This window comes from Oryctolagus cuniculus, chromosome 8 (genome assembly GCF_051225735.1).
Source record: "Oryctolagus cuniculus isolate XC-2025 breed Fujian yellow rabbit chromosome 8, ASM5122573v1, whole genome shotgun sequence".
NCBI lineage: Eukaryota > Metazoa > Chordata > Mammalia > Lagomorpha > Leporidae > Oryctolagus > Oryctolagus cuniculus.
This window is the reverse complement of record NC_142874.1, coordinates 71,916,911-71,942,185: the sequence shown is the minus strand read 5'-3', so window position 1 is coordinate 71,942,185 and position 25,275 is coordinate 71,916,911. Positions and strand designations below refer to the sequence as shown.

Here is a 25,275-nt window from a genome sequence, read left to right as displayed (position 1 = left end):
ATATTTCCAGCAAATAAGAGGCCAATGATCAGAAACCAAGTCTGCTTTCAAGTCAGTAGAATTCTATGATCCTAAAAAAGGCCTAACAATACTATTACCATTTTTTTCTGTTTGTTTCTCTATAGACTGATTTCACTTTAATATGTATTACTTTTGTCAACATTGAAGGTACCAGTCTATCTCCTAGCTTTTCCAAGGTCTGGATTTTAAGATGGGATGTTAAACCAGATGACATTTGGCACACTAATGGGCACAGTGAATAAAGAAGTAGCTGTTGTGGATGATGTGACAATTATGGAAGGTCTGTGAAATATTTCTGTTTTTAATATTTCTAAGTTATCTTCCAAACAAGATGTTCGAGGAACAAAAACTGAGCCCCCTACTATAGGAGCGACTACGCAAGGACAAGCACAGACAAATTTTACAATGAAGCAAGATAATGTAACAATTAAAGGTCTTCAAGCTAATGTCAGCATACCAAAGGTAAACATTTAATATTTAAAAAATTTTCATGTAAGAGGAGAACATTTTGTTGGTTTTTATCCTTTGCATTTACCAAAATGAATAATGGAATACTTTGCAATAGTGAAAACATTTTATTCATTTATTTATTCTTTTGATGATCTAATATAGCTTTAATGTAATATAAATAGTTAGCTAAAATCTTGGGTAATATTCCATAAAACATTCCACACCCATCCAATAAAAAATTATCATCATTTTGAGAGTTTGTGTTTATAAACCTTGCCTTCATCACTCTTAGATAGGTCATTCTTAATGGAAGTTTTTAATTTTCTACATATTTTACACTTTGGAGATAAGTTTTTACTTTTCAATTCTGGAATTTGTGACATTTTATATATTAGGTAAACCTATGCTTGTTACAAGCCTCAGTGGAAGAATCTCCAACTACAGCTCCTAGTAGAAGTGTGACTCATGTTTCTCTAGTGGCTTTGTGTTTTGACAGAATTGCTACCCAAGTTCGTATGAACAGGTAAGGAAGACTTCATTAATTTGAGCCATGCTAATCTTACAAGGTACTAAAGCAGTCCTTGATGATCTTTTTAATACATCTTTGATCATTGTAATGTTAAAACGTAAGCTTGTTTTGGGAACTTAAATCTTACTCTACGGATTCATTTAGTATGTTTTTAAAAGCCTGTGCTATTTTTATTCATAATTTTTAGTAAACATTGAAGAATTTATAATTAATTGGTGAATTAAAGTAGTGTGGTAGGTTCTAAAAAAGTAAAGCATCTAGTTAACTCTTTACTGAACTATATCATTAAAATGTTACCATTACACCCTGTTTTCTTTTTTCATAGAGGTGTGGTTGAAGAGACTTCAAATAATGCAGAACCTGGTAGAACATCAAATTTTGATAAGTATGTTCATGCCACTAAGATGCAGCCTCAGTCTTCTGGGTCCCTCAGATCAAATGCTGGAGCAGAAAAAGGCAAAGAAATTGCAGCCAAGTTAAACATTCATCGAGTTCATGGGCAGCTCAGGGGTCTTGACACAACAGGTGGGATTCTACAACAAACGTGGGGTTTTGGCATATATAAATGGAAGATTTTGCTGAAGAGAACATGAGTTTTTCCTTTGTATATTGGACAATATGAGTACTTTATAAGAAAGAGATGTTTCTACATACAGTAAACAAATGGTATTCTTTTTTTTTTTTAAAGATTTATTTTATTTATTTGAAGGACAGAGTTACAGAGAGAGGTAGAGACAGAGAGAGGTGTCTTCAATCCACCGGTTCACTCCCCAAGTGGCCGGAACGGCCGGAACTGTGCCCATCCAAAGCCAGGAGCTTCTTATGGATCTCCCGAGCGGGCGCAGGGACCCAAGGACTTGGGCCATCTTCCACTGCTATCCCAGGCCATAGCAGAGAGCTGAATAGGAAGAGGAACAGCCAGGACTAGAACCGGCTCCCATATGGGATTCCGGCGCATCAGGCCAGGGCTTTAACCCACTGTGCCACAGCGCCGGTCCCACAAATGGTATTATTTCTTACGATCTGTTCAGAGTAGAAGTGAACTTGGTTGAAGTTGGTATGAAAGTTAGTGGTATGACTAAATTAGAAACTACTTCTGTCCACTATGTGCTTTCTTCATGCTATCTGCATGAATCTTTGTAGTTTTTCTTCTTCTTCTTCTTTTTAATATTTATTTTAAAGAGTTATAGAGAGAAGCAGAGACAGAGAGAGATATTCCATCTGCTGGTTCACTTCCCAGATGGCCACAACGGCTGGAACTGCATCGACCTGAAGCCAGGAGCCAGGAGCTTCCTCTGGGTCTCCCACGTGGGTGAAGGGGCCAAAGCACTTGGGCCATCCTCTAATGCTATCCCTGGCCATAGCAGAGAGCTGGATCGGAAGAGGAGCAGCTGGGACTAGAACCAGTGCCCATATGGGATGCTGGCACTTCAGACCAGAGCTTTAACCCACTGCGCCAGCCCCATGTAGTTTTTCTTCTTATTAAAAAATTGTAAACTTTATTAAAAACAATTAATTACAATATAAATCAAAACCAGATAGCTTAGTCTTATTACAAGTGGCAGACATTCCTGTTAAAAGTCCCTGTTGAAGTCAAAGAGAAAAGAAGAGGGGCTGGCATTGTGGTGCAGTGAGTTAAGCTGCCACTTGGAACACTGGTATCCATATAGGGGCACTAGTTCAAATCCTGGCTGCTCCAGTTCTGATCCAGCTTTCTGCTAATGCATCTGGGGAAGCAGCAGAGGATGGCTCAAGTACTTGGGGCCCTGCCACCCACATGGGAGACCTGGATGGGGTTCTGGGTTCCTGGCCCAGTCTTGGCCATTGTGGCCATTTGGGGAGTGAATCTGTGTCTGAAAGATATCTCTTTCCCCACCGTATCTCCTTCCCCCTTGCCCCCTCAAGCTATCTCCACTCTTCCCCCCATTAGTCTGTCTGTCAAATATATAGATGTTATATATCATTTCAGTATTTTGAGCCCTATTCATATCATATTCTCATTTAAAACCTTAAATGATTTCACATTATCAGAGATTTAGTCCAGAAAAAGTTGGATTTATTGGTCTTTAGTATGCTGAGATATCTGTGTGGGACAGCTGATCAGACCTGAAAGAACAAATGAGTTCCTTAAATTTGCTCATTATGCTGATATTCTGTAGCTTCTGAAGGATGTGATTCTTGTGTGTATTTCGGGTTTGTATAGGAGCTGTGACTTTCTTCAAGGTTTATTTTGCCATCTTTGTTATGAGACCAAAGCATTTGACCTGAGGATTTCAAAAGACATTTTATTGTTACCTGATATAAAATACAGTAACTTGAGTAAAAAACAATAAAAGAAAACACTTCTCTTTCTGTAGTTTGTACCAGTGACCAGTTTTCACGTGAATACTATACAGTCTGTAACCTGTGCCTTAGATAATTTTGGAAGGCATGTGATCCAGATAAAACTTTATCAAGGACAAAACTCCCAATAAAATTCCTAAGTTTGCATTTGCATAAAAATTCAGAATAAATGTAAATGTCTTTGCCTATATGTATATTAGATACTCGGTAATCTTAGGCATTTGTTAAAAAGGGGGAGGGGATATAGATGTCATCTGTGGTGGTAGAGGCTTGGTTTTTAATAATTTTGTAACTTTGTTCTATGTGAATATATTACCTGCTCAAGAAATTTAAGTGAAAATCCAGTGAAATCCTCGTGTGATACTGTGCATCAGAAGAAGCTAATGGGGTTAAAGAATAATATAAAAAGTTAAAGAATGAGAAAATTATAGGAAAAAAAGTGAATGCTTACTCTCTGAACAAGACTTGCAAATCAAAATAGAAAGAATGTTATTTTCTTATGATAGAATATTATATTTACATAGCTATTGAACTGTTTTTGTTTTTCAGATTTATTTTTTATTTATTTGAAAGCACAGTACAGAGAGAGAGAGGGAGAGACAGACAGATCTTCTATCTGATGCTTTACTCCCTAAATGGCTAGGCCAGACCAAAGCCAGGAGCCAGGTGGTTCTTCTGGATCTCCCACGTGGGTAGCCCTTGGGCCATTTTCTGCTGCTTTCCCAGGCACATTAGCAGGGAGCTGGATTGGAATTGGAGATACACAGATTTAGGAACATAGTGGAACTCCTCCCTACCCTCCTTCTTGCCCACATTCTGACCCTTTCTCCTCCTCCTCGAATTCCCATTCTTAATTTTTATAGTGTTCTGTTTTCAGTGTACTTAATGATTGTAAAGTTAACCCTACTCTAAATAAAGGAGTTCAACAAATAGTATGAAGAGAGAGGTGACAAAACAAAACAAAACATTGTTCTTCAGTGGGAGAGACAAGGTTTATAAATAATCATCTATTCTCAAGATCTATTTTACTCCAATACATTACATTTCAGGTATTCTATTAGTTACATTGGATGAGGGATATCTGTCTTTTTGGGACTGGCTTATTTCACCAAGTATAATGATTTCTGGTTGCTATCATCTTGTTTCAAAGAGAGACTTTTTTTTTTTTTTTTTTTTTTTTTTTTTACAGCTGAGTATACCCATAGTATACATATACCATAGTTTCTTAATACAGTCAACAGTTGATGGACATCTGGGTTGATTCCATATCTTAGCTATTGTAAATTGTGCTGCTATGAACATAGGGGTACAGATAATTCTTTCATATACTGATTTCTTTCCATTTGGGTAAATTCCTAGGAGAATGACCTGAGGAGATTATCATGGTATCCTATACATGAAAAATGAGAACCAAAGCTGAGGGGCCGGTTAATGGGTGCCAGTTCCAGTCCTGGCTGTTCCACTTCCTATCCAGCTTCCTGCTAATGCACCTGGGAAAACAGTGGAGGATATCTCAAGTACTTGGGACCCTGCACCCAGAGGGGGAGACCTGGAGGAAACTCTTGACTCCTGGTTTCTGCCTGGCTCAGCCCTGGCTGTTGCGGCGATTTGGGGAGTGAAGCAGCAGATGGAGGATCTCTGTCTTTCTCTCTCCTCTCTGTATCTCTGCCTTTCAAATAAATACATAAATCTGTACTAAAAAAAAGAAAAAAAGAAAACCAAAGCTGGGTTTCAAAATGATCTCTAATGGACTGGAGGGCAATTTACTTCAAATGTCAACAACTTAAATTTAGGCATTTTAAAAATATTCTTTTCGCATTTCTGTGTTTGTTAGCTATAATCAGAGAAAGAGAAAAAGGAAAAAAAGAAGGCATAATAAAAACTCCTCCGAGGTACTCAGGTGTTAGCTTTCATATTGCAACTTGATAGCAGTGGAATCATACGAGTATCTCATGATAAAATGTAGGTATATACAATCTATTAGAACAAAGCTGTCTTAGAAAAAGCTACAATTTTCTTATAAAATAATATTTATCCCAAGAATGGGTAATTAAGATAAATTTTTTGTTTTGTAAAATGATTAAAGGTATTTAAAACTGTCTTATCATGAAGCTGAATTATTCAGGAACTTTTTAACTTTACATTTTAGAGTACTTTAATCTTTCAAAATGAATTGATACTACCTTTGAGCAATTATTTGTGAATTATGAATCTTCTATATCTTGCAGAGTATTATTTTACATTTGGTTTATTTGTTTGTTTTATTTCCCCATCTTTTTGACAGAATATTAAGATATCTTTTAAGACAACCACTTGCCAAATGTTTGATTTTTAAAATGTCAACTTTTGTCTTTCAAATGGTCATTTGGCTCTCTCTTGACAATAGACATTGGAACCTGTGCCATTACTGCCATCCCTTTTGAGAAGTCCAAAGTTTTATTTACTCTTGAGGAGTTGGATGAATTTACTTTTGTGGATGAAACAGACCAGCAAGCTGTTCCAGATGTAACTCGAATAGGCCCTAGCCAAGAAAAATGGGGCTGGATTATGTTTGAATGTGGACTTGAAAATTTAACCATAAAAGGTAAACATTTTGTTGTTGCTGTTGAATTCTGCTTACACAGGGCAATATGAACCAGTCTCACAATGGTGAAATGTTTTAAATAATTGTGACTTAGAATAACTTGGGTGAATAACATAAAGCAGAAAATGTGGTACCTGGGATTATATACCAGAAATAGGTATCCCATTCCAATTGCATAAATGGAGCTTTTCCTCCATTGTGTTATCCAAAAGTAAGTAGAGCAGCCAGTTGTACCGAATCCCAATGCCTGAATCAAGCAATTGGTGACCTAGAAAAACATCCCCAAATAAAATATAAAACTAGTTATAAACATTTACATTTGTCAGAATTGTCTTTGACTAATAGAACTTTGCTGTATAGAATGTTGACATTGTAAATATTTTATTCAGTGAAAAATACAAACTTACAACTTTATTTGTTTCTTACATATTATTGGGGTAATATTTTAAAACAAGAAGGTTAAATTGTACATTAAGTCTTTTAGCTTTAGTCATATATAATACAGTAACTACTGTAGTACCAGTAATTACTATTATTTATTCTCCTAATAATTTACTTACCTACTTTATATATAAATGCAAATAGTTGGTAAAAAAAAATCTCTAAAATTTTATATGGATATGATAGAGTACAACATTGAAATTCCCTTTTTTAATGAATAAATTATTTTGTTTTTATAGGAGGACGACAGTCTGGTGCTGTTTTATATAATAGTTTTGGAATTATGGGCAAAGCTAGTGCCACAGAGAGGGGTGGAGTGCTGACATCCAATAATTCTTCTGATTCTCCAACTGGCAGTGGTTATAATACTGATGTCTCTGATGATAATCTTCCATGTGACCGGACAAGTCCTTCTTCAGACTTAAATGGAAATTCCGTTTCAGATGAGCAAGTTGGTGAATTTCTAGTAATACTAAAACTGTGAGAAAATGGCATAGACTACTATAGACTCAATTCAAAATTATTTATTAATTTTTAAAGACTTATTAATTTATTTTGAAAGTCAAGAGTTAGAGAGAGAGAGAGGTAGAGACGGAGAAAGAGCTTCCATCCACTGGTTCACTCCCTAGTTGGCTATAGTGGCAAGTGCTGGGCCAGGCTGAAGCCAGGAGTCAAAAGCTTCATCAGGGTTTTTCCAAATGGATTACAGGGGCCTGAACACTTGGGCCCACTTTGCTACAACTCCAGGCCCTCAATTCAAATTTAATTTCTGGAGTATAGTTGCTTGTGTTTCCCTACTTTAGATTTATGATATCTGCTTAAATGTTAGTAAAAGCATGTTGGTAAATATATTAATACTAGAGTATTATTTCGGAAATGTTTTATAGACACACACACACATATATACATATATATTTATATATCATAGTATTTAGCATGATAGCTTGTTCATATTATATACTTAATATGTATTTGCTGAATCAATCAATTACTGGAATTTAAGAAAAACAGGATTTTAGCAAAAATTATTTTTAAGTAGTTTGTTCATAACTTTTCATGTAAATTTAAATTTTTTTTTAGTTTTTACTTATTTCAGTTAGAATTCTGAATAGTACCTTGTATTCAACTCATTATTTTTATTATGGCTTAGTTTCATGATGTGTACAGTAACAGCAATAACAAAAAATACTTAAAATTCTAGTTTGTAGGAAAGTTGTACCACCCACAGGTGACTCTGAGCAAGCTACTTTCTCCTAAGTTTCCTCACCTTTAACATAAGTGTGGTAATGATATTAACTTCATAGAGATGTGAAGATTGAGGAGACAATAAATACGAAAGAATTAACTCAGTACCTTGCACATAAGACTTTACTCCAGCCCAGCCCTACCCCCGGCGCTGCCAGTCCCACGGTCTCATGGCTCGGCTCCCCAGGCACAAAGCTAGGAGAGTAGGACACAGACAGAGCAGGAGAAGCAAGGGGGCTGGGGGTGGCTCTGAGCCATGGTTTATCAAATCTAGCAGCTCTGTTTCTTTGATATTATGTTACTTACCTCCCTGAACTCTGAAGAGCTGTGCATATTTAAAAAATATCCTGTTTCTCAATGCTTATCAGATTACTAGCATATAATTAAGATTGTTTTGTTATAAAGTATTATGAATTTATTGTTCAGTAGTATTTTTTTATGGCTCTATATTTGGAACTTGTAACATTCTGTTAAAATGGAATGGGGAGGTGATGATTTAACCTAGTGGTTAAGAAACTGATGGAAGATCTCTCTCTCTCTCTCTCTCTCTCTCTCTCTCTCTCTGTAGCTCTGACTTTCAAGTAAATAAATAAATAAATCTTTAACAAAAAAGATTCCTATGTCCCATATCAGAATTCCTGAGTTTGATCTCTGGCTCCTGACTCCAGGCCCCAGAAGGAAATGGTAATGGTTCAAATAATTGGGTTCCTGCTATCCATGTGGGAGACCTGAATTGACTTCCCAGCTTCTGCCCAGCCCAGATTTAGCTGCTGTGGGCATTTGAGGAGTAAACCGTCAGATGGGAGTTTTGTACTCTCTGTACTTCTCAAAAATAAATAAAAAATATTTTTTATGGAATGGGAAGCATATTGCAGTAGAAAGCAGAGACCTTAATTCTATAACCCATTCTCCAACTTAATAATTACAGGAGCTCTGCCAAGTCACAGGACCACTTTCTCTCACTTTTCTTTTGGGAAGGTAACAGCTCAACATCCCTAAACAATGTGATTGAGTTAAGTAACCAATCAAAGCCTGTTGATTTATGGTTTATAGTGCAGGATTTTTTCAGCTTGTTCTTGGAGCATCAGTGATCTGTAGCTGTTTCTCAAATCAGGAAAGACTAGGCTAGGTAAAGTTTACTTTGCCTGGTATTTATAAAGGTGTTGTATATAAAACTTGATCTAATAGAAAGGTTTTGTGTTAGTAGTTTCAAAGGGCTGTCCATTAATCAGTTTTTTCATTATGTTTTGTAAAGGATGAAGGAGTTGAATCTGATGATTTGAAAAAAGATTTACCTCTCATGCCTCCACCTCCAGATTCATGTAGCATGAAGTTAACCATTAAAGAAATTTGGTTTAGTTTTGCAGCCCCCACCAATGTTAGATCTCCTACACATGCATTTTCTAGGTAAAAAGTTTTTATAGTACTCCGGCTTGTTGTTTACTCTTCATTTAAAATAGTATACATTTCTGTTTCATATATTTCTGAATTATTTTTCTGATATACTTAGTATTAGTTTTGCCACTTGTTTCATCTTTTCTACATTATACTTTCTGTAAACAGTGTTCTCACCTTGGTAAATACAAAATTTTCTTTCCTAATACTTTAGTTTTGTTTTTCCCATGTCACCCTGCCTTAGGCTTTTGTTTATCCTTTTTACCTCTGACAAGCTTTTTTTCCTCTTTTTTTTTCTTTATGCTTTTTTTTTCTTTCTTAGTTATATTTCATAATTTACCAGTGGTCATAAGGAAAAGAAAATAATTCTGTCCAAATAAAATTAAGTGAATATGGTAGATATGGGAAATTGTTTGACAATTTTGATCACTTGTCTTTGTGATTCATAATTTATTTTAAAAGGCAACTGAATCTTTTAAGTACTGCAACTCCAGCTGTTGGTGCATGGCTTGTTCCCATTGATCAACTTAAATCATCCTTAAACAAATTAGAAACTGAGGGAACCTTGAGAATTTGTGCTGTTATGGGATGCATAATGACAGAAGCATTAGAGGTATGTCTTTCAATAATACAGGGAAACATAAATCTCTTATTAAAAATGATTCCTTGTTAACCAGTTTTAGAAAATATTAGACTTGTAAGTTCTTAATTGCTAGATGTCTTTTATTTGTAGGGTATTTTATACCTATCATTTAATCTGTTGTTCTTGCTTGGTTTCAGAATAAAAGTGTACATTTTCCCCTAAGAAGTAAGTACAATAGACTTACAAAAGTTGCCCGCTTTCTCCAAGAAAATCCTTCATGTTTACTATGTAATATACTTCACCACTACCTGCACCAGGCAAATTACTCCATCATTGATGATGCCACGATGGTGAGTTCTGAAACCATATGTTAGCCTTAAAGAAACCTCTATTCTTTAGAGACCACTGGCCTACAGGGTTTGAAATGCATGTGGGAAGTCCAAAGGGGAAACTTCGTTAGAAATACAGTAGACAGGAAGGTACTTAGATTCATATTTTGAGAGTTCCCAGCATTATGGTGTAAGTACAAGCTGTGGACATGAAAGGTTAGATTCTAGGGATGATGTGTCTAAATGAAATTGGAATCTGGAAGAATGCACAAATTAAGTAGGGAGGATAGATAGAGATACACAGAGCATTAAGGGAGAAGAGGTAGGAAAACCAGAAAACAGTTACATCTTAGAAATGAGAGGTATAAAGAGTTTCAAAAAATAGAGTAATCATGAGGGTCAAATTTCACATAAAAGTTTATTAAGCTTTAATTAGCGATTGAGACCAGAATATATAATTTCACAAAATAAATTTATTTCTGCCCCCTAACAAAGCAGATAACACATCATGATTAGAATTCTAGAGCTTTGAGGATCTCCCTTCTCTAAGTTCTGGTCAGTATGCAAGAGTACTTAGTAATTCGGAACAGTTTTGTCAGTATTATCAATGGCCAGTCAGAACATTAGCCAAGTAGGTCAAGAATCTTTATTATGTGATAAATTTGAGAAAAAATGCTTTATCTGAATCTGATATAGTGGTTTCTACTTCTTCCCTGTGAGTTCAAGACTGGAAGGGCTATAATGTACTAACTTGCTCCTCTGACAATAGGCAGAGAAGGCAGAACAGGAAGAATGGCAGGTATTTTCCTGGATTCATCCTCTGTCTGACAGGCTTTTCACATAAGAGGAGGAAGCATAGATAGGTCTCCTTACTTGAGTCTGGGAATGAAAGGGATTCCTCAGAAAGTAAATGTATTTAATCAAATCTGTTTAATCAGATTAGCTATTTCTGTAACATGTGGAGTTGTAGGAAAGAAGTTGAAGAGATTGTTTCTGTTTAGTTTAGGACTTTAATAGGAAAATAATGAAAATTTTTTTTCTTAATCACTGCCGTGTTATAAAATATATTATCAGCCACATAATTATTGAAGACGATATATTTGACTTCCAAGGCAGTTATAGATGCATCTATGACCAATATTTATTTATAGATATTTGATTTGTTAAAATGGTGATAGTTACCTAATCTTTGAAGGGAATAATTTGGTTTCCTCGTGATTCACTGAATATTCCAATTACTCAAAAATTTTGATTGTTCATTTGGGCAAAATAATACTCAACTGACTAAATGCTTGTTAATGAGAACCCCAACTTTGTGCTTTATGTACTCATGTGGTGCTGTTGTATTTGTATTTTATGATAGAAAGATACAATGTTATATTTAGAAATTATTAAGTTCTTTAGTTATATTGAAATCCTGATGTTTGGGATAAATTTGGATAAATTACTTAATGTCCCTTAATGTCTAAATTTTACTTTCTTCATATCTAAATGGAGAGCATGAGATTTAAATAAACAAAGCGTTTAAATGGTAACTGTTATTACTTTAGTTATTTCTAACCATATCATTATTGTTACAGAGTGATGGACTTCCTGCTTTGGTCACTTTAAAGAAAGGTTTAGTTGCATTGGCAAGGCAGTGGATGAAGTTTATTGTGGTGACACCAGCCTTTAAAGGAGTTAGCTTACATCGACCAGCTCAGCCCTTGAAACCTCAAATAGCTGTTGACCATGAACATGAAGATGGACTTGGGCTGGACAATGGAGGTGGTCTTCAAAGTGATACTAGTGCTGATGGAGCAGAATTTGAGTTTGATGCAGGTAATTTTGTAAGCCTCTGTTGAGTGTTTTCTCACCCCTGACAGTCCAGGTACTTTCTTACTTAGTATTACTTAGTACTTAGGTTTTCCTACAAAATGTGCATCTTCATTAATAATGCTAACACATTTCTTTAAAAGATAGCAAAAGCCTTTAATTTCCCATGGTTATTAATAAGTTATTAATATAAGCAACTCTCTTAGTTGAGGATTACACATTTAATACAAGGGTACTTGTAGTAAATTTAGCAGTTTGTATTCCAAATTTGAAAATATCATGACATAATTATGTATGATTTCTGTTAGTCCAACTAAATGATAATAATGTTGAAATCTTTGTGCTGATCTAATTTTATAAATTTAGTTTGGCAAATAACAATAGTCTTCTGCTTCTGATATATCCAGTAAATGATGTCTTTGTGTAACAAGAATGTTTAGAATAAAACATATAAGCCTTCTTTTTAAAGTCTGTGTTTTATTGTCATCTTCCTTATGCCACAGTATTTTAAAGGAGCTTTTGGCTTTTTACCTGGTGCCTGTGTGATCCTGATTTATAAAAATTTGGGGACCTGCACTGAGTGTAAAACTCTGTTAACAGAATGGCTATGACAGAACAAAAATAATAGATACGCGTTTCTGAAATGTACAAACATGGGGCCGGCACCGTGGCTCACTTGGCTAATTCTCCACCTGCGGTGCCGGCATCCCATATGAGCACCGGGTTGTAGTCCCAGTTGTTCCTCTTCCAGTCCAGCTCTCTGCAGTGGCCCGGGAGGGCAGTGGAGGATGGCCCGAGTGCTTGGGCCCCTGCACCTGCATGGGAGACGAGGAAGAAGCACCTTAGCTCCTGGCTTCAGATCAGCGCAGCACCGGCCGTAGTGGCCATTTGGGGACCGAACCAAAGGAAGACCTTTCTCTCTGTCTCTCTCTTTCACTGTCTAACTCTACCTGTCAAAAAAAGAAAAAAAAAAAAAAAGGAAAAGAAAAAGAAAAAAGAAAAACAAAGAAATTTACAAACATACCTTAATTCTTTGCCAAAGTTTTTTTTTTTTATTTTAAAGATTTATTATATCTTAAAGTTTATTTATTTGAAAGGCACATAGAGAGGGAGAGACAGCTAGAAAGAGATTTTCCATCTGCTGGTTCACTCAGCAAATGGCTGCAATGGTCTGGGCTCTGCCAGGTGGAAACTAGGAGCCCGTAACTTCATTCAGGTCTCCCATGTGGGTGGCAAGGGTCCAAGTGCTTGAGCCATCTTCTGCCACCTTCTCAGACACATTAGTCGGGAGCTGAATTGGAAGCAGAGCAGCCAGGGCTTAGACCAGAGCTCCAACATCGGCTCTGGTGGTGCACATGGTGGGTTAACCTGCTGAACCTGCTGTGCCACAACACCAGCCCAGTTAATTTTTATTATTATCATGACATGTAATATTTAATGAAAATTAATTTAAGATGTTTTGAAAATTACTGAAAGCTCCATTAGAAAGTATAGTAGTCTAAAAATTTGTCCTTTCAGAATATTGATATATATGTACCTATGTATATATAAAATACTTCCTTCAGCTTTGTTTTTTTCTTTAATCTTTAATAAAATATGTTGTGAAGATGGGATGGATTTTGTTTATTTTTTATTTTTAAAAAATTTCAACTGGATACAAAATTGAAAGAATAATACAGTGAATTTACTTTCTAATTATCTGCACATGCTTATGTTAATCTATGACATGACAATTATATACTTTTTTGAGCTTAGTTAAATTGATTTTTGGTCACTGTGTCATTTTTATTGCATGTGGGAATGATTGAATAGAAGCTGTTTTCTCTTTTTTTGAGAATGAGTTAGAAGGTTGAAGTAGAATAAAAAAAAATGAAAGAGTAAATATTGTAGCAAATTCTATAGTTAATTGTCAAGGATTATGAGTTTAATGTAGTTATGACAGGAAACCCTGGGGTGGATATTTAAAGAAAATGTGTGATAATCTATAGCTCATGTATTCTTTTGAACTCTTTCAGCCACAGTCAGTGAACACACAATGCTACTAGAAGGAACAGCTAACAGGCCCCCACCTGGTAGCTCTGGACCTGTAACTGGTGCTGAGATAATGAGGAAACTTTCTAAAACTCATACCCATAGTGACTCTGCATTAAAAATAAAGGTATATTATTGCTGTTTTTGATTAGAGTTACTCAGACTTACAGGGAAGATCTAAAATTCTCTCAAATTTAAATATTACAAATCTCCCTTAGTCAAATGGTATTTTTATTTTGAAATCAATTTGATTGACTTTTAGTGTACACATTCTTTAAAAATTATATCATCATTAGTTAATAGTAAATAAAAATGACTTTAACTGCCAGGACTTAATGTTCTCGTTACACTGTAATATTTAATACAATTTATATTGAAAATGTTGATAATCTTATAATCTTGTTTTAATGAAAAGCCTTTTATTGAATGCATTTACAGTATATAGTTTAATCTGGATTTCCAAAAAAAGTTATTTTTTATTTAGTTGAAAAAGAGAAAGCAAGCAAGCATTCCCATCCATTGGTTCACTCCCCAAATGACCAAAAGGCTGAACCCAGGCCAGGCCAGATCCAGGACAGGAACTCAGTCCGTGTTTCCCACATTAGTGACAGGAAACAAATTTTTTGAACATCATTTCAGCCCTCCATGAACTACGTTAGTGGGAAGCCAGGCATCAAACCATCTTCCATTTGCAGGTTCACTCTCCAAATGTCTGCAGCAGACATGGCTAGACCAGGCGAAAGCCAGGAGCCTAAAACTCATCCAAATTTTCTGCATGGGTAGCAAGGCCCAAGTCCTTGAGCTATCATTTGCTGTCTCCCAGAGTGTACCTTAAATAGGAAGCTGAATTGGAAATGGAGTGGGGACTAAAACCCAGGCACTCTAATATGGGATGTGGGTATCCCAGGCAATTTTTAACTGCTGTGCCAAACACCCATCTTTTTGTTTGTATGGTCTTTTTTGTACTATATTTTAAATTGATCTGAAATTTTAATCTGAAATATCAGAACAGTTGTGCAAAATTTTGTAGTTTTTAATTTTTCATTACAGAATTACCAGAATTTTTTTCTCTTGGCATTTTAGAGCTCTCCAGACAATCAAATGTTACACAGAGATTTACTATTAGAGTACTAGGAAGCATAGCATATTGTTAAGAATATTGGAATAGATGTCAAATACACAGTTAATAATCTGACTAATTCTTCTTTTATAAGACAGTTATAAGGCCGGCACCGCGGCTCAATAGGCTAATCCTCCACCTGTGGCGCTGTCACATCGGGTTCTAGTCCCGGTTGGGGTGCTGGATTCTGTCCCGTTCGCTCCTCTTCCAGTCCAGCTCTCTGCTGTGGCCCGGGAGTGCAGTGGAGGATGGCCCAAGTGCTTGGGCCCTGCACCCGCATGGGAGACCAGGAGAAGCACCTGGCTCCTGCCTTTGGATCAGCGCGGTACGCTGGTCGCAGCGGCTACTGGGGGGTGAACCAACAGAAAAAGGAAGACCTTTCTCTCTGTCTCTCTCTCTCTCACTGTCCACTCTGCCTGTCAAAAAAAAAAAAAAAAAAAAAAAGACAGTAATAACATCTGCCTTGGAAAATTTGTTAAGGTTTAAGTAAGATTATATGAAACATGCTTTTAATAAGCATTTAATAAGTCTAAGTGTTCTTTAAACCTTCTATGTCAATATCCTTCCCTTCACCTTTCCCTATCTAAGTGAGGATAGTAAGTAGTGATCAAAAAAGATACAGATTTTTTTCTGATTTCCAGTAAGGGCTAAGTCTTCAGAGGCTTCATAGCACTGATAGCCTTTGCCCCTACATTCTGTGCTCTTATTCCAAAATCTCTAGCTTCCTTTTCTTCCAGGTAGATGTCTAGGAGTATCTTTAATAAAAAAAAAAACTCCAGAGAAGGTTGCTGAAAGTAGACAACTTTATATCTCTAGTTTCTAGCAGGACTGAAGCCTTATTTTAGTTGATATCAGTCATGCTACAAATCATTTTCAATGCATTTATTTGTTTATTTTAGAATATTGAGGGAATAGTTTATGTAAAGGAGATTGTATCTGGGTGTCAGTATTTAAAGTAGTTCAGTAAACAAACAGTAATGTAAAATAATGTAAAGAATTTTTTCAAACTACTTTATTTTTTCTTTTGGTTATTCACATGATTTTCTTTAGCATCTCCACAGATGTTCTAACCATGACTTTCTGATATTCTGGAGCTCTGTCTCTTGCTCCTTAGGCATCAGCTTTGCTTTATTTTCCATGATCTTTCTGATATTCTGTTGTGCTATGATCTTTATATTTTGGTACCAGATTCCCTGTTCAAATTTAGAAGGTCATTAATGACCCATGGTTAAAATGAGTGTGTGTGTTTTGTAATATAAAGCTCCAAAACATTTTTACATACTTTGAGATTCACCATAGTGTTTGTAGACATCAGTTTTTATATTAATATACAGAATCAGTAGCAATAACAGCAACATTAGTAGTAGTTGTAGTTCTCAGCAGTCAATTTTATATGCGTAAGAGAGAGCCATGTGTTGTTCCTTCTGTAGGGCATTCATCCATATCATTCTCTGAGCTATACTAGTGGAGACACTGCCACAGATTCTCCAGTGCATGTTGGACGTGCTGGGATGCCAGTAAGGGAGAGTCCAAGGAAGGAGAGCCTTCTCAGCTATCTGACTGGAAGCTTCCCAAGCTTGCACAACCTCCTTGAAGGCACTCCTCAGAGAAGTACTGCAGCTGTAAAAAGCAGCTCCCTAACGAGAACAGGTGCGTCCTCTAGCTTTGACAGTTGTTAAGTTTATTTTTATGGGGAAATTCAGAAGGTAGAATTTGAGTTTTAGATATATACTTGGGTTTCATAAATCTTTCATATTATACCTTATCTTTGAGAAAATATTTTGGGCAGCAGTTGTAACTTTCAGTGTCTTCATGTCTTTATTTTAAATTTTTAAATTCTGGCAGTAACTAATGTCCACCTAGGCATTGGGAGTGGGGGGCCGTGTATACCAGCCAACATGGAATTCCCCACTGTACAGTAAAAATAACAACTTATTGCCATAATATACAAATAGCAATATCATGGAATGAGAATTTGAATGCTTCTGCAAAGAAAGATGTTTAATCTACTTCTCAAAAATATTTACATATAAATCACATTTTATGCTCATTAGTACATATGTAATAAATCCTCAGTAAAACTTTATTTTCAGGAAACACAGTGGCCACTGATATGTTATCTGAACATCCCTTGCTATCTGAACCATCATCTGTGAGTTTCTACAATTGGATGTCAAATGCTGTTGGTAATCGAGGAAGTGTGGTACAAGAATCTCCTGTTACAAAATCAGGACACAACAGTCTTCCAACAGGTATTGCGTTAATACTCTTTTGCTTACCAAAGAGGCATATATAGGTATATCAAAATTTTATTTTCTAGAAGATGCTTTAAAAATCTCAAACATTTTAACTACTGTTTTGTTGAAATTGACCCTTTGATAATGTTGCAGTTGAGAGTAGTAAGCACTCAGTATTCCTGTGGAAAGAAAATATGTCAAATATGAAATTGTCTATATGATGTAAAGGGTTTAAAACTTCCATTTAATGTGGCTATTGTGTGTTTCAAAACATCAAAAAGAGACAAGTGAAAAAAATACAAAGTATAATTATTATATTCCTATAATACTGAAAATATATTAGTTCATCCAGATTCCTCTGAGATATAGTAACTATCTTCTTACCTCTTAATGACTTAACAAATACTTAACTAAATCTAAATGCATACAAAGAGGAATAAAGTAGAATTTCTTTCCTCAAGGTGGGAGACAAATGAAGGTTATTTGTTAATTTTGAAAGATTAGATAGAAGTACAAAGGGTAGCATCTAATTCCAGCTGCATGCTGGGTCTTAGCATTGGCTCTTAATTGAGAAAGGTAGAAGGATGGTGCTCATATTATCTCCTCCACCTTTCTGACTGTAGTTCCACTATTGCAGAGTGTATATAGTTTAAATTTCATGAGAACCAGAAAGGGACAGATCCCCTCTATCATGATTCCTTTGCCTGGGGAATTAAATGATTTAAGAAGTAGAGAAGGAAAAAATAGTGCCGTTTCATTTATGTTCTGTGTCAGGAAAGCATATATATGATTCTGTGATATCTGTGGCTTTTGACCTGCTACTATCTGTAACTCTCTTCCTCAGTGCAAAGCTGCTGGGACATGAAATGCTTTTTACAGATCTAACAGACATCACATTCTGTAGACTGTTGGTTTCAATGCATATATAAGGATACCTTATGTTTTCTGAATATATAGTTTAATTTCACTTTTCATTAATATGTCTGTAAAATAACCTAGAAACACTGATTTTCTTTTTTTTTTTCAATTTAAATGATTTGTTTTTGGGATTTTAATACAGGCTTCAGAAGTTTACCTTGCTGGGTCCCTTATGTTATTTCTTTTCGCAATAATTTACATTTTTATTCTTGGTAATTTATTCTGTTAGGTGTTGCACCCAATCTTCCTACAATACCCTCAGCCTCAGATTTCAACACCGCCTTGTCTAGTGACCAGAATACTTTGGATGGGACACATTCTCAGCATAGCACTAGTCAAGATGATGTGGCAGGTGTAGAAGAAGCAAACCAAGGTTTTCCTGCTGTTCAGCTTGCTGATGCACAGGTGAGGCCTTAGATAGTACAAAGCAAATGGAACCATCAAGCAGTTATGCACCTTGGAATTGTGGTGGAAATCTTTTTTTCTCTGCCTGTCTGCCTAAAGCCTTCCTTTGAAATGGGAAGATCCTTTTAAAAGTACGTGGATAAATTATAAATGCAAATGAATCATCTACAGATGATCATTAATCAGAAGGGTCTCATATAGTAACATATTTGTTATTTGTAACAAATTGGCTACGTAATGTGACTAGAAAGTTAAATTTAAACATATAGTCTTAAGAAAAGAGGATTAGAATATCTAAAACTGTATGTATGTAAGTACTAAGCAGCAGCATAAGTGGATTGAAGTGGAGAAACTGGGGACCAAAGATGAGGTATTGAAATAACTCACACAGTGGTAATGAGACTCTAAGCTTAGGTGACTGTGGTTTTGTTATTTTTTTTTTAAGATTTTATTCATTTATTTGAGAGGTAGAGTTACAGAAAGAGAGAGAGAGAGAGACAGACAGACAGGGAGAAAGATCTTCCATCTGCTGGTTCACTCCCCAAATGTCATCAACAGCCAGAGCTGAGGTGATCTGAAGCCAGGAACCAGGAGCTTCTTCGGGTCTCCCACGTGGGTGCAGGGGCCCAATCACTTGGGCCATCTTCTGCTTTCCCAGGCCATAGCAGAGAGCTAGATATAGATAGCAAGAGGAGCAGCTGCGGCTTGAACTGGTGCCCATATGGGATGCTGGTAGTAACAGGCTGAAGGCTTTAACCTACTGTGCCACAGTGCCAGCCCTGTAGTTGTGGTTTTGAAAGGTAGAAGGGAATTACTGTGCAGGTCTTATTTAATTGACTACATGCAGAGAGAGAAGACTGAAGTCCTCTGAAGCACACTTTTTGAATGACCAAAAGGCAAATGGGATAGTGGGACACCTGAGAAGTATCATTTTTGTTGGATGAGTCTCAAACATCTGTATGCATTTATGAGAAACAAGGAAGATCACGATCTAAAAAGGAAGGAAGGATTAGGGTAGAGCAAGATTTGAAAAGAGATGAGAAGTATCAGAATTTAGAGTCAATTATAGAGATGCTGTAGATGTAAGAGTTTGGAAAGTCATTAAGTCCAGTAAACAATGATGGAGGTAAGTTTGCAAATTGCTTCAGTTTTTTCTTATAAAAGCAGGTGATACAATGTTAAGAAATGGATCAGGCAGTTTTAAAGTTCCATGGGATTTTTTTTTTCTCTAATACATTAAAGTAGTTTTCAGGGACCCCTACATATTTTTAAAAAAGGAGAATGGGAAAAGAAATAATTTTTAATTATTTGGCCTGTTTAAAAAATTCTTTGTTTTATTGGCATTCAATACATATTTTTAGAGAGCTACACTATGCTGTACAAGTCTCCAGAATTTATCAGGAACATGAGTATTAAATAACACAATAACAATTACAAGGATAAAAGGTAATTTAGACATGTGTACAGGTTGGAATGAGTGGGAAAGTTAGGTCACCATAAACTCCCAGCAGGATTTAGTTAAGGGTTTTAGATTAGTATTGAAATTTCAATGAATACAATTATATGGTTTTTTTTCTAATTGTCCTTAGCAGCTCAGCTATAGAAGTAGAAGATTGATCTCAAGCAGATGTAGCAAGAAAAATGTAATGTAGCAAGAAAGATGTAATATGAGTATAGAATCTAGAAAGTTGCTGAAATGGGCTTTAAGCAAGGTTGTGGGGGACACAGAAGTCACATAATTTTGCAGCTGAACTGTTGGTTGTCATTTGCATGGCCATTGTAGCCATTCAGGATAGAAAATAAAAAGAAGAAAGTCAGTCAGAAGCCAATCGTATTAGATCTGGAGGATTAACCAGAGAGCTTATGTAGAAGAAGAAGATTGGGAAAGATAAAGAATGGTTTGGACATTGAATAGGGATAAATTATTCATTGGGATGCAAGAGAAAACCTGAATAAAAATAAATCCAAGAAAGAGTATGCCAAGCAAGTAAGGGAGAGAAAATTTCTCCCTGAAGTTCAGTCTAGAGTTAAATTTCTCCCTAAGGCCTTCAGACCTTTACAAGAGTGGCCTGTCTTCTCAAGTATAACAAAATTAGATGATCCAGGACAATAGAAAGTATGGACTTGGTTCTCATCACAAAAATGTCACTGTCCATTTAGATAGGATTTGTTTTTAAAGATTTATTTATTTGAAAGAGTTATACAGAGAGACAAGAGGCAGAGAAGGAGAGAGAGGTCTCCTATCCTCTGGTTCACTTGCCAGTTGGCTACAATGGCCGGAGTTGTGCCAATCCAAAGTCAGGAGCCAGGAGCTTCTTCTGGGTTTCCCACATGGATGCAGAGGCCTAAGCACTTGGGCCATCTTCTACTGCTTCTCCAGGCCATAGAAGAGAGCTGGATCAGAAGTGGAGCAGCCAGGACTGGAACTGCAGCCCATATGGGATGCCGACACTGCAGGCGGTGGCTTTACCTGCTACACCACAGTGCCGGCCCCTAGATTTGATTTTTTTATTGCTTCAGGAAAGTATCATTAAAGGATATTGTATAGTGAGGAGCAGGTCAAGAAAATGCTGGATTCCATCTCTATTTAGAATGTGGCAGGAGGAAAAGCAAGCACACAGTAGAGAGCACATAGTTGGAGTGATGATAGTGCCTTGGAATTGAACACATGTGGCTGCTTCTGTTTGGGTTTGCTCTTAGAGACTACAAAATTCAATTAACTAGAAATTTAGCTAGTGTAACATTTCAGTAAGCATGTTTGATATGTAGAGGATATTCTCTGTTAGAAAATAAATGTTGGGATTGTAGCTTAGTGGTAGAGCATTTGCCTGCAAAAATAAGCATTAAATGACTGTTAGAGCTGAGTGATAGCATTTTAAAATAGGTCAGGTGTTCATAATATAACATAAATGTTTTTATTTTAACACAAGAAGTGGATCATAGACCATTTGGTGAAACTAATTGTGTCTTTTTTTAAAGATGGAAATAGTGGGAATTCATGCCTTTTTTAAATTAAAGAGATAGGGTGATTTCAACTAATTCATAATTTTATTTCCTTGCACTTTTAGACACTTAGGGTCAAGGAATCTTTGTTTTAAGCAAAATTAGTCAATTATATAAGACATTATTGCTTCACTCTATGGTAATGTACTGTGGAAGAACAAGTAAAAAGCTACAGTAAATGATGAACTGTAAGTTGCACTAATGTAAATGTTTTATGCCTTTTAGGTTGTTTTCAAACCTCTCCTGAGTCATACAGGGATCCAGTCACAGGATACAGTGCCACTGTGCTACCGAATGTACTTTGGAGAACACCTTTCATTTTCAGGGACTTTGGACTGCCTGCGAGCAGATATTGTGGATTCAGACACAGCCAAAGATAGAAAAGGCAAAAGAGCAAGAAGGTGTCTTTTTTATTTTTATCAAAGAAAAATATGCAAGAAGTTTAATACCTCTAGTTTTTAGTTTTATTTTCTTCTAATGAGATAGTAATTTTAATATCTTGAGTTAAGGTAATTGCCAATTAATAAAATGGTAGCCATATTTTCTTACTAATAACTGTTTTTCCTTCTTTGCAATTTTGTTATTTAAGAGCAGACACACACACACACCCCTACGTGAGCAGACATTCACTTCCATCTGCTTGTTCACTCCTTAAATGTTCACAACAGCCAGATGAGGCAGGCTGAAACTGGGAGCCAGAACCTTAATCCAGGGTTTCCAGTGGGCAGCTGAGGTCCAACTACTTGAGCCATGACCTGCCGCCTCTCAGAGTGCATGCACATTAGCAGGGAGCTGGAATGGTCAGTAGAGCCAGGACTCAGATCTAGGCACTCTCACATTGGTTGAAATTTATTCCTTACTTCCTTTTTGATTTGACTTGAGTAGATGATATTTGTATTAGGAACAGAGAAGAAGCCATAATGAGAGTATAACCATCAAAATCAAATATACATTAGCAAGGTGAATGTTAAGAAACATCTATACTGAACTGTACTGTCTTAGATAGTTCAGTTTCCTTACTGCTTGCATAGACAATGATATACTCCTTAATGGCATTTGACTAATCTTTTGGAAACTTGAAATTAATTTTTTTACTAAATACAGGGAATCTTTTTTTTAAAGATTTATTTTATTTATTTGAAAGAGTTACAGAGAGAGTTAGAGACAGAAAGAGAGGTCTTCCATCTGCTGGTTCACTTCCCAGATGGCTGCAACGGCCGGAGCTGCACCGATCTGAAGCCAGGAGCCAGGAGCCAGGAGCCTCCCCTGGGTTTCCCACGTGGGTGCAGGGGCCCAAGGATTTGGGCCATCTTCTACTGCTTTCCCAGGCCATAGCAGAGAGCCAGATTGGGAGAGTAGCAGCCGGGACTAGAACCAGCGCCTGTGTGGGATTCCAACACTTCAGGCCAGGGCTTTAACCTGCTGCACCACAGCGCCGGCCCCTGCTTTTCTTAATAATGTGGTACCATGATGATGAATATGGAAGCTGAAACTGTTTGACTGATTTTGGTAATCAGTAAGAAAAATTACTTTTCTTTTGTGAATTTGAAAATGTTTGCCATGGAGCTGGTGCTATGTTGCAGCAGATTAGAGCCCCAGCCTGCAGTGCTGGCATCCCATATGCATCCCATATGGGCTCCAGTTTGAGTCTCAACTGCTCCACATCCCATCCAGCTCCCTGCTAATGCACTGGGAAAGCAGCAGAAGATGGCCAAAATGCTTGGGCCCCTGCACCCACATGGGAGAACTAGAAGCAGCTCCTGGCTCCTGACTTCAGATTGGCTCAGTTCTGGCTATTGCGGCCATTAGAGGAGTAAACTAGTGGATGGAAGACCTCTGTCTCTCTGTCTCTACATCTCTTTGTAACTCTTTCAAATAAATAAAATAATTCTTAAAAAAAAAGCTAATGATGAATACTTTATAAAAAAATATTTGCCAAAACATTAAAATTTTCTATTTATAATAAGTAAGTCTATAGAGAAATAGAAAAGTCAATAAAACTAATGATTAGTACATTATGATTGTTAAAATTGGAAACATTAAACATTGAGAATTCAACTTTTATTTATTAAAATAATTATCAAAGAGTAGTTTAGAAAGTCCTTTTCTGGGCCGTGCCGTGGCTAACTTGGTTAATCCTCCACCTGTGCCGCCAGCATCCCATATGGGCTGGCTCCTCTTCCAGTCCAACTCTCTGCTGTAGCCTGGGAAGGCAGTGGAGGATGGTCCAGGTGCTTGGGCCCCTGCACCCGCATGAGAGACCAGAAAGAGGCTCCTGGCTTCGGATCGGTGCAGTGCCGGCCATGGCGGCCATCTGGGGAGTGAACCAACAGAAGGAAGACCTTTCTCTCTGTCTCTCTCTCTCACTGTCTGTCAAATAAAAAAAAATAAATAAAATTCTTTCCTTATGAGCATCTTTTTTGCGCTGTGGCAAAATGTCATACTCTTTTATGTGTGCATCAGTTTTCAGCATGCTATCCTTTGCACTTTCCATGTCCTTTGAATTTCTTTTACCATGAAGTTTTTTGTCACTATTACATCATCAGGGGTATCTTCATCCTTTCTGTCACAGTCATCTTCCTCTTTATGTCAATAAGTTTGCCTTCATTGAGTTCTGTTGGATGCATATCTAGAGTTTCTTGAAAAGTGGAAGTATCACATTTTCTTTATCAGCTGCTGCTGCTTTGATTAAAATTTTAAATGTATTTATTTGAGGGGAGTGGTGCAGGGAGAGATGAGAGAAAGTGCCAGCACTCCCATCTGCTGGTTCACTCCCCAAATGCCCAAATGCTTGTTATGGCTGGTGCTGGTCTCATTAAAGCCAGGAGCCAAGAGCTCAAGCCGGCTCCTTCAGTTGGGTCACAGGAATCCAATTACTTGAGCCATCATTGCTGCCCTCCAAAGTCTACATTAGCAGGAAGCTAGATATTCCAATATAGAGTACTAGTATTTTAACCAGTGCCTTAACCACTAGACGCACTGTCTAACTCAGCTGTTTCTTCTGTAACTTCTTTTATGTTCAATTGAATTTCACTACCACTCTTACCACTTTTTGTTTTTGTGTTGCATTTTCATATTTGTTGTCCAATTCTATCTTTTGTAAAACATGAACTGGACTTTATCACTGAGAGACAAGGAAACAGCACAACCTTTGCAACAACAATTCTTTGCTGTCCATGTGTGACCAGAGCAATCAATATGTGTTGATCAATCACTGACAGATTTTGAAAGTAGTTAAGTAATTGGCCAATAATTATGATTTATGTCAACTGTGTATGTAGTGATTTATAGATTGAAGAGCTAGTGGTAAGAGTGTACTTTATGCATGTATTCACAATAAATTTTAGATAAAATTTGAATCACATAGTTGGGGAACTATTGGTTTTTAACTAAATCACTGTTACTGAAATTTGTTCATACTAAAAATATCAAATCTAGATCCTCAGATATTGATATCTAAATATATTTTCTATTCCAGGTTAAAAGGTCCAAGTTAATTTTATATTTCTATATGTAATAACTAACTTTCATATAAATGCAATTGTATTTATAGATAAATGTATGTGAGCATACAATGTGTGTATTCTCATTTATGTAATTAAGATATATATAATTGAGATATAAGATATATAATTGAGTTAATAGCCTACTTAGTAACCTAGTGAGTGCTGCCATAGACTATACCTTCATCTGACCACACTTCCTTATTCATTTTCTCAAAGATGTTTGACTAATACTCTGAATTTAATTGACTTTGAATTAGCCAAACTTAATACTCCTTTTTATTTTTCTACTATCATACCAACACTAAGTTTCTATATGTTTA

General features: G+C 36.4%; 1 protein-coding gene across 20 annotated transcripts in view; it reads left to right on the top strand.

Annotated features, from left to right (window-relative positions):
* The window catches only part of BLTP1 (bridge-like lipid transfer protein family member 1), a 244,321-nt gene that overhangs the window by 128,155 nt on the left and 90,891 nt on the right, over positions 1-25,275 (top strand). For 17 of the 20 annotated variants that reach the window (XM_070047638.2, XM_070047636.2, XM_008267930.5 and 14 more), the window contains 14 exons: positions 337-483; positions 867-994; positions 1,326-1,525; positions 5,730-5,927; positions 6,608-6,819; positions 8,869-9,020; positions 9,471-9,621; positions 9,789-9,941; positions 11,501-11,741; positions 13,751-13,893; positions 16,317-16,536; positions 16,980-17,138; positions 18,271-18,446; positions 21,675-21,850. In XM_070047638.2, the coding sequence (XP_069903739.2) occupies positions 337-483; positions 867-994; positions 1,326-1,525; positions 5,730-5,927; positions 6,608-6,819; positions 8,869-9,020; positions 9,471-9,621; positions 9,789-9,941; positions 11,501-11,741; positions 13,751-13,893; positions 16,317-16,536; positions 16,980-17,138; positions 18,271-18,446; positions 21,675-21,850 (2,456 nt within the window). Of the gene's footprint in view, positions 1-336; positions 484-866; positions 995-1,325; positions 1,526-5,729; positions 5,928-6,607; positions 6,820-8,868; positions 9,021-9,470; positions 9,622-9,788; positions 9,942-11,500; positions 11,742-13,750; positions 13,894-16,316; positions 16,537-16,979; positions 17,139-18,270; positions 18,447-21,674; positions 21,851-25,275 lie in introns of those variants that run through there. The other 3 variants (XM_089302560.1, XM_089302561.1, XM_089302559.1) reach the window with 1 other exon arrangement.